The 9,212-nt window shown below is 58.8% G+C and overlaps 4 protein-coding genes across 4 annotated transcripts; 3 read left to right on the top strand and 1 right to left on the bottom strand.

Annotated features, from left to right (window-relative positions):
- Positions 1-153: 153 nt before the first annotated feature.
- On the top strand, positions 154-543 carry VDBG_06640 (mitochondrial 54S ribosomal protein YmL23; the record flags this gene model as incomplete). The annotated part of the gene is made up of 1 exon (XM_003003032.1): positions 154-543. One exon carries the CDS (start codon positions 154-156, stop codon positions 541-543), a length of 390 nt encoding a protein of 129 aa, XP_003003078.1.
- Positions 544-1,087: 544 nt separating this feature from the next.
- Positions 1,088-1,969, bottom strand: VDBG_06639 (uricase; the record flags this gene model as incomplete). Its single annotated transcript, XM_003003031.1, has 1 exon — positions 1,088-1,969. One exon carries the CDS (start codon positions 1,967-1,969, stop codon positions 1,088-1,090), a length of 882 nt encoding a protein of 293 aa, XP_003003077.1.
- A 1,217-nt stretch (positions 1,970-3,186) lies between these two features.
- On the top strand, positions 3,187-3,552 carry VDBG_06638 (predicted protein; the record flags this gene model as incomplete). The annotated part of the gene is made up of 1 exon (XM_003003030.1): positions 3,187-3,552. The coding sequence occupies one exon, from the start codon at positions 3,187-3,189 to the stop codon at positions 3,550-3,552; it is 366 nt and encodes a 121-aa protein (XP_003003076.1).
- Positions 3,553-4,166: 614 nt separating this feature from the next.
- On the top strand, positions 4,167-8,591 carry VDBG_06637 (ste16; the record flags this gene model as incomplete). Its single annotated transcript, XM_003003029.1, has 3 exons — positions 4,167-5,113; positions 5,166-6,633; positions 6,693-8,591. 3 exons carry the CDS (start codon positions 4,167-4,169, stop codon positions 8,589-8,591), a joined length of 4,314 nt encoding a protein of 1,437 aa, XP_003003075.1.
- Positions 8,592-9,212: the final 621 nt, after the last annotated feature.

Raw genomic sequence — 9,212 nt, 5'->3', positions numbered from 1 at the left:
CCCTTTGCTGACCTTCTCCAACGTAGACGCGGCTCTCCTACTCCCGCGTCTGCATCAAATCTCCGCTCGACGCCGCACCCAACCCTATCGAGGCGGGCCTCCGTCACGCCCCCCTCCCTCGGGCGCCTCGCCTCCCGCATCGCCGTGCTCCTTATGGGCAAGAACAAGCCGACATGGGACCCCTCGACCGACTGCGGCGACTACGTCGTCGTCACCAACTGCGCGGCCCTCCACGTGACGGGCCGCAAGATGTGGCAGAAGACGTACTACCGCCACACGACGCGGCCGGGCTCGCTGCGCAGCGTCACGATGGACGTGCTCATGGCCAAGCACGGCGGCGCCGAGGTGCTGCGCAAGGCCGTCAGCGGCATGCTGCCGAAGAACAGGCTCAGGGACAAGAGGCTGGCGCGGCTCAAGGCCTTCGAGGGCGACGCGCACCCGTACAAGCAGAACGTCATTCGGTTCGGCGATGTCAAGGTTGGGGAGACGGGATGGGAGGAGGCCGCCAAGGCGATTCGCGAGGACGGGCTGAAGAGGGTGTAGGGCTGCGTCTTGGTCCGCGGAGGGGGAACGAGGACGATTCGTCGAGAGCCTTGCGTTTTTCTTTTGGGGGGGAGGTGTTTCAAGGCATTGCCGTGTATACTCTGTATCATCATACCAAGCATGGCGAGAGGTCTATGTTATGAGCTGTATCAGCAAATATTCTGCTTTCACGAAAATTGACTTGTTGGTGTCCCGAGTTTGACCGAACCCAGGTCAGTAGTGTTGTGGGCAGACGTTCTGGCTGGCCCTGGGAGTCGGTTCCTGGTCACAAATAACGGGGTCTCCGCGCAAAGCTGTGTGCACAAAGGTTCGTAACATGACAGTAAGCTCACATCGATCAGATCTCCTATCAATTACACATGATCAAGGCTATTTATTGATTTCGATTGATTGATTTATTTCATCTACGCCGAAGACAGATCTGCCACGGCTCCATATTCCAAAAGACGCCCGGAAATGCACAGGACCCAAGGTATATCTCTCTAATCCCCCCCCAAAAAAGAACAAGAAGAAGTAAACTCACACCAGGCACACGCCGTCCGCGCTACGAACGAGCGACCTCGCACTTGATGAGGCCGTTGGGGCCAGACTGCGGGGCGTAGACCTCGGCATCGGCACCCGTGTTCTTGAGGCCCTTGTGCCAGCTGAGGTCGATCTCAAAGTAGTGCTTGTTGGGCAGGGCGTAGGAGACGGTCTTGGTCTCGGGGGCGGCGTCGAGGATCTGCTCGCACATCTTGTACATGGTGTTCTGGACGCTGGCGCTCTCGTCCTCGGCAAAGGTCTTGAGGGTGATGGCGCGGGCGGCGTCCCAGGCGGCGTCGAAGCGGGTGACGTCCTTCTCGACGGCGGCGAGGCCCTCGGGGAAGGTCCAGGTCCAGGAGGCGTCGACGTCGGTGGAGAGGATGCGGTCCCAGGTCTCGGGCAGGGTGGTGTACTCGTCGCGGACGAAGCTGTGGAAGGCCGAGCCGGTCGACTTGAGGACGGTGAGCTTCTGAATGCCGCTCGTCAGGGCGACGCCGTCGCGGGTGACGCGGGCCTCGACGGTGCGCGTCTCCTCGCCGTCGCGCAGGAACGAGTGCGGGTGCGGCTTGCCGTCGACGTCGAGGCGCGTCCAGCGGTGGACGGTGACGCGAATGTTGGCGACCGAGATGTGGGCGTACGTGTCGAGGAAGTGGGTGCCGAGGATGGAGGCGTAGAGCTCCGGCGGGTTGATGGGATGCTCCTTGGCCTTGATGTAAATGGTGTTCTTGATCGAGTCGGTGGCCACGACGACTGAGTTGTCGGCGACGGTGTACGACGTCTCAATGGCCCCCTCGAGGAGAGCGCAGACGGTCATCTCGGTGACGGTCTGCACGGGGCCGTCCTTCTGGACCTTGAAGACGCGGACATTATCCTTGCCGTAGCGGGCAGAAGCGAGGACAGGCATGATGGATGAGCTTGGTGAAAGTCGGGATACGAGAGATAGTTGTTGTTAGGTAGGTTCCTACGGTAGGGAGGAAAGACGGGTCGAGAGGGAGGGGGCGACTGGTCCTAGTTGTAGTCGCAGAGGCACCGAGGTCTGGCAGGTGGTCGTAAGGTAGCGGCGGGGTGATAAGCAATGAGGGGCAGTCGTCGTGGGGAAAGGCCAGGGCGAGCGAGGCACGAGTTGGAGAAGGGATTCGGAGTAAGACGCGAGCTAGAGGCAATGCAATGCACGATGATAAGAACAGCGCGGCAAGAGGCGGCAGAGGTCAAAGATCCAGCACACCAGACGAGAAGGGGGGGAAACGCAGTGCATCTATCTTATATATCCCGCGCCATCTGGTCGCGGTCCCCCACGAAGCATCGCTCGCGCCAGGGCTCTCTTTCTCTCTCTGTCCGAGGCCCATCATGGAGGGGTCTTGTCGGGGTGTCGGTGGTCTCACCCTAGTGTCGCGCGCCGGAGCCCGCCGATACCCTCTGGACGAAGCTCCAGGATGGCGGGGCGCGCGCAGAGCCCCGCCATTGCGTCGCGCGCATCCCGACTGGGCCTCAGGGGACCCAGGGCCGTCAGCCACTGGTGAAAAGGGCTGCATCTCGTGGTGGACGACCATGTCGCCTGCATGTGAGGGTCTTGTGGCCTCGAAGGGGGGGGCCATTGGAGATGCTTCGGCCTCTGAAGCTCTAAAAGCGAAGGCCGAAGAGGGGCACCGCCATCTGACGATTTTCTGCCTGCTGCATCTCCGTCTGGCTCGACCAACGTGACAGAGTTTTATGAGTATCGGGGCCGTATGGATCGGAGCCCTGGGACTCGGCGCCGCCCGAGGATGGTGGTTCCGTCTCGATGGTTGTCGTCTGAGCCGAACTGGTGTCAGACTTCTCGACGTCGCCAGGATGGGGATGGGGTGAAAGGGATGCTCTCCCGAACAAAGAAAGCTGTCATGATTCGAGAGACAAGAAAGTCGCAACATAAGGCACCTTGTTTGATTTGACCTGGTAGAAAAGAAAGCCAAACAGAGCTGGTTCACACATGCTTCACGTTCCATCCGGTCTCGACATAGCCCTCTCCGCAACCACGCTGAACGCCGTGATTGTCGCCAGGCCAAGATGCGAAGCAACCGATCATCGACCGTCAACCTGATAGCAGAGCGCCACACTGCCCCCGATCCCTCTCAGTCGTGATGCATGGAGGCTCAGAAGGGGGCGCCCGCCATGAGTCTTCTGACAGACGGAGCTGAGGCAGACCTGCTGGTGTTCGTTATCGCTATCGCACTGTTTTATCTCAACCTTATCTCTGCCGAGGGCCAGCGGACCTTCGGCCAGGCCAGTGCTGGGCTTCAGCGCACTTCACACACCCAAGCCAGGTGGAGGTGGTGGGGGGGGGGAGGGAACACACTCGCTCGCTGGCCCAGACAGGTAAAGCGTCTGCCAGACAGGCAAAGCGGCTGCCATCCTTGCCCCAACGTGGCAGGCGTTGCTCCTCCCCCAGTGCAGCCCCCAGCCCAGTTGGTCTCGCGGCCGCGGTCGCAGCAGGTGCATACTGGACAGTGAACACGGGCGCTAGGCACCTTTGCCTCCCACCTACCTCCCACCTACCTCATCCAACACCACGACGCCAAAGATACCTACCTACGTTACGCAAGCGAGCGGCTGCACCAGCTACCGCCATCTCGAACCACATTCCCCTCCCCTCTTCTGCTTGTCTTGGGTGAGGTACACAATCTTTGCTCGACGGGCGCAAACTCCACACGCCGCCTCTTCGTCCAGACTGTTGACGCAGCGCTCCTTCGTTTCCCAAGTCGTCTGCTCCGTCACTCGAGTATCTACCTTCGCCACCACCACTACCACCACCGCACTATTCGTCTGCGACCAACGAACAACGATCGAGTTCTCCACTCCATCAGCTGCACCACCCTCTGCACCCCTCGCCCTCATTCTCGACGGCCGAGCCGACATCGTTTTCTGCAGAACGCAAACAGTGTATCCGGCCCACCCCGAGTCCCTACACGTGCGTGTCCGACTCCATCCCACCCATCCCGATCGACAGGACCACACGACGCCATTGTCTCCGAACTCTCGCGCCATCCCCCCGCCAGGCCAGCCCGGATGCTACGTAGCGAGGGTGCGCGCCAGAAGCTGCGGAGCCCATAGACGGTTCGATCGCCATGCTGGGCGTATCCCAGACGGCCAGGGACAAGGCGCACCCCTCCCAGCAGCAGCCTTCGGCCGTCAACACCACGCGCACGAGCATCGACCGCGATGGCGCCTCTACCGGCAACCTCTACCCCCCGAGCGGGCCCACGAGCAGCAGCGCCAGGAGCCTCGCCGCTTCCGCCGCCAACTTTGCGCCCCGCGGCTCCTCTCTGAACCCCTCCGTCGCCCCAGGCAGCTTCAGCTCCGAACTGCGCAGCCAGATGAACTCGTCCCGGGCCGGGTCCCGTGCCGACCTGTTCAACAATGAAAAGCTGGAGGAGAACGAGGCCACCATGGCCGAGCAGAAGCTGAACGCCCTGCGGGAGCAGCTTAATCGCGAAATGAAGATCAAGGAGGGCAGCGAGAACATGCTGGATGCCCTCAACAGCAAAAAAGCCAAGCAGACCAAGGAGCAGAGGGCCCGCGTCGAGAACGAGCTCAACGCTTCCAACAACAAGATTCGAGAGCTGAGGCAGAGGATAGCGGAGGCGCAGGCCGTCAAGCTACCGCCCTCCACGCCTACGAGGTCAAGGACGGCAGAGCCCGGTGCACATCCGGCCAATGGCTTACGCTCGCCGCATAGCGTGTCGCGGAGCGGCGCTGGGTCGGACTTTGACGAGCCTGTCGAACAGTCTCCGACCTTTTCTCTCACTGAGATCCTGCAAGACCTGGAAGTCGAGGGCATGGGACCCGAGTATTATGTCAGCCGTGGAAACGCCCTCGTGGACCTCTTCCGACGTCATCCCAGTCTCAAGTACGACCTGGTCTGGCCCGTCTTCGGACTACGAATGCAGGTCATGTTGTTGAGCGATGCCAGAGAGGTTGTGGCGGCGGGCTACCGCATGGTTCGCTACGCCATTTCAGATGTCTCGACGCTGAAGAAGATCAGAAATTTGAATACTGATTATCTGGTCATCACGTAAGTGTGTTCAGCCTCGCTTGGAATCCACCCCAAACTGACAAGGCCACAGCTCTCTCATCAAGGACCGCAAGGCAGATCTGGAGCGGGAGCAAGCCCTCAAATTCGTGCGCGCCTTCCTCGACGTCAAGGGCGGTGTCAACGAGATCTCCCGAGCGGTAGTGCGCGCTATAGCCGCTGTAGCTGCGCAAGAGGACGACAGACTGCAGTCCATGTGCGTCGAGACGCTTGCCGAAATCCTCCTCCGTTGCCCGCCGCTGGCCATTGCGTCCGGAGCGCTGCCTCCACTGTCTGAGGCACTCAACGAGGGCAGCTACAAGTCCCCCGACACGATCGCCAACGCGTTCCTGTATCTCTTTGACAATCCGCAACAGCGAAAATACCTACGCTCAGGGTACGATCTCGAGGTCATGTTCACGGCTTTCACCGACCCCACTGCCGGAACCGAGAGCTTGCTCAAGCAGAATTCGAAGGCCATTGCCAGAGTGCTCAGGAGCTGGTCGGGATTCATGGTTCTGGGGATGCACGATTTTCGAGCGATCCGGTCTCTGATGCGGAGTATGGTCCTGCCTCAGCCCATGATCAAGGAAACCGTGGTCGATCTCGTCTTCATCCTCCTGCGCATCAAACCGCCATCGTGGGCCACTTCGTTCTTGGCTGGCCGTCGTTTGACGACGTACGGGAGAGTGGCCAATCTCAAGTCAATATCCACCTCAAACTCGTCAGGAGCCAGTTCAGGCGCACCACCACTGATGGAAGACGAGGCGGTCGAGGAGCAAAGTTTCCTTGACCACTACACGGCCCTGTTGCTCTCGGTCCTGGTCAAATGCGACCTCCTGCCCAATCTGCTTCACGTCGCCAAGAATAGCGAGGCGCCACTGACGAGGAAGACCTGTCTGCTCATCGGAGAGGTGCTGAAGCTTGCAAGCAGACTACTGCCCCAATCAGCCAGCACGCAACTGCCTTTGTTGCCCGAATTATTTACTGCTGCGACGCGTTTCAAGGACGATGAACGGTTTATTTCCTCGGGCATTGTCTACCAGATCAGCCAGGTCAGCAAGACTCTGTACAGGATGTCCGATGGGTTGCCCGGCATCGCGTCCCTGTCACACGACAACCTGACCATGCTTGCCGAAGAGCAACAAAAGGGCAACCCGGGTGTCGTTATTCAGGACACGGTCTTCAGGCAACTCCTCGTCGAGTCGAATGTTCTCAACAGCTCAAACTACCTCAAGTGGGATTGGGACACCATTCTCAAGATGATCGATGGCCCCCTCCAGAACGGGAAGCGACTCGACGAGACGATCAGAGTGTCTAAGTTTATGAATCGCATCATGAGTTTCTATCGTCCCTTCAAGAATCGATTTGCGGATCTCAGCAGCAACAAGAACACACAAAAATACGTCCGAGTCGGGTGTGCCTTGATGCACACTCTCCTGCAGTCGAACGAGGGTATCGTCTTCTTGCGGGATAGCAAGCTACTCAGGCAGCTGGCAGAGTGTCTTGCACAGTGTGACCCTGTGAGTGGCGCCCTCGCCTCCTTTCCTGCCCCCCCTCTCTCAAACTGACAACCTAGCAGAGTAGCGGCCTCACTTCAGCAGATCCCGTGTTCGCCCCGTATCGACTTCAGACCACCCTGTGCGCCGGCTACTTTCCCATGCTGGGTGTCCTTAGCAGCGACCCCAAGGGTCTCGAGCTTCTGCAGCGATGGCGCATGTTCAACATGATGTATCATATCCTGTCGCATAAGCAGCGGCCTGATTTGATCCATCTGCTCCTGCTGAATTTCGACTACACCGTGCCCGGCCACACCAGAGTCCTTCTTGAGCAGGCCTTGACGTCGGGCACCCGAGAGACGCGAATCATAGCGACAAAGGTACTGAGAAAGTATGCGACACGTCCTTTCAACGAGGCCAACCGCAACCACGACAAGGTGGACTGGAAGTGGGCCATCAGGAAACTGGTCGATCAGTTGTATGATCCGGACGTCGAGGTGTGTCGGACCGCCGTTAAGATCCTCGAAAAGTCGTGCAACAAAAAAGCCTACCTCGAGTACGTGGTCCAATGTCGGCCTGCCATGGACCACTTGGGGGAAATGAGCGCGCCGCTTCTCCTGCGCTTCCTGTCGTCATCGAGCGGGTACCACTACCTTGATGGGTTGGATTACATCAGTAACGAGATGGATGACTGGTTTCTCGGGCGCAACGACACATATGTTGACCTCATCGAGACCAGCCTAGCCAAGGCATTTTCCGATCATGCCGACGAGCAGCAGCAGCGGTTGAGCATGGTAGATCAGGCTCAAGCTGAATCCATGGAGCCTGAGAGCCACCTGCCACCGCACTTCTACCGCGAGCTCGCGCGCACAGAGGAGGGCTGCAGGATGCTGAGGGACAAGGGCCATTTCGCCGAGTTTGCCAGCACCATTCGGGACTACGGCATGCAGTCTGCGGATCCTGAGCTCTTGCTCAAGGTCAAGGGATGCATGTGGGCGGTGGGCAACGTGGGGTCCATGGAGCTGGGCGCACCCTTCCTCGAGTCATGCGACGTCGTTCAAGACATCGTCAAGATTGCTCAGGAGCACGACATGATGAGTCTCCGGGGCACTGCCTTTTTCGTACTAGGCCTCATATCGCGCTCCATCCACGGCCTGGAGATTCTCCTGGAATGCGGATGGGACTCGAACCTCAATAACAGGGGACATTCGGTCGGTTTCTGCGTTCCAGACAATCTCTCCCGCTTCTTCTCTTACAAGCCGTGGAAGCACACAATTGCCCCGCTCATCCGGCTTCCCGATGCGCAGAAGACGATCCTCACGCCTCCGCCACCGATGCCTGCGAGACCGCCGCTGGAGAAGGAGGAGCTCCCGCCAGCGCATGATGAGGCGGCGACGAACCAAAGGATCGTCGACCTGATTGTGGACCTCAGCAACATCATCCTGTTCAAGCACGCCATCAGCGACTTGAAGCAGCTGAAGCTCCGCAAGGCCCCCGGGTTTAGGAGCCCCCAGCTGTTCAAGAGGATCATCGCCATGCTCGAGTACAACCACTATCGATTGCCGATTAGAAGAATGGTCATTGAGCTGTTCGATAAGAGCGTCTTGCGGACGATTGTGTTCGAGGAAGACACCGATACAGAGGAGGAGGAAGACACGTTGAAACCCAAGAATCGAATCATCGAGGAGGAGGAGAACGCATCGGCATCCGGGGACGAGTCGCGGACTGAGCGCCAGCGCAGCGTCTCCAACGCCACTGATACGCGGTCTGAAGCCCGGTCGAGCCGGGAGAATGCGGGTGGCCGCGTCATCACGAACAAGTTTGGTGCCGGCGGGTTCGGCGCTCATGTCTCGCCATCGGGGGTTGGCTCGAACCCGTCGCGGAACGGCATGGCGCAAGAGGGAGACAGCAGCAGTGAGGAGGAAGAGAGCTCTTCTGACGAAGAGAGCCAGACGGGGGGGTCGAGAGGCATCTTGGGCTAGCCAGCCTTGCAGATGAGATACCCGAGTCTTTTAGGGATGACCGTGGGCATGGATTCTTTTGGAGGACTCAAGGGAGGAATAAAGAAAAGGCAGCCGTTGTACATATGATACCACTGCGGAAGCTGGTTCTGATTTTGCTTGCACGGGGGTTACACGTGTGACTGGGGACGACGAGATCAGGGGTTGGCTGCATGAGGGATGACGGGGGTGGGATCAACGGCGCCGGGACTGACATGTTGGATATTTTTCTTTTCCTGTGGCAGCATATTAAGCTCGAGCAGGCGCAGTTCGGCTTTCGTCGATGATTCATGGCTACGGAAAAAATCGGGCTGTTTGTCCCTGTCTGGGAAGTTTGGGGGTCTTTTCACGATCCGGGCGGTTGGGTTGTGTTGAAAATCCAGGCAGCCAGATGAAATCAAGGATGAATCATGGAATGTGGAAGGCAAACTTTTGACCTGTGCGGGAATTGGGGCACTGAAACTATCAACACATGGAGGCGGCTTTTTTTTTTTGGCCTCTGCCCTGGTTAGGCGGGTCGGAACAACTAGTTTCCCTAGCCATGGGAGATTGGGAAAAAACAAAAGTAAAGCGAAAAAAGTCTTCGTTTTCCAAACGGCCTCA

This window comes from Verticillium alfalfae, genomic scaffold (genome assembly GCF_000150825.1).
Source record: "Verticillium alfalfae VaMs.102 supercont1.8 genomic scaffold, whole genome shotgun sequence".
NCBI lineage: Eukaryota > Fungi > Ascomycota > Sordariomycetes > Glomerellales > Plectosphaerellaceae > Verticillium > Verticillium alfalfae.
Note: the sequence above shows the minus strand (reverse complement) of the source record. Positions and strands in the feature narration are given on the sequence as shown.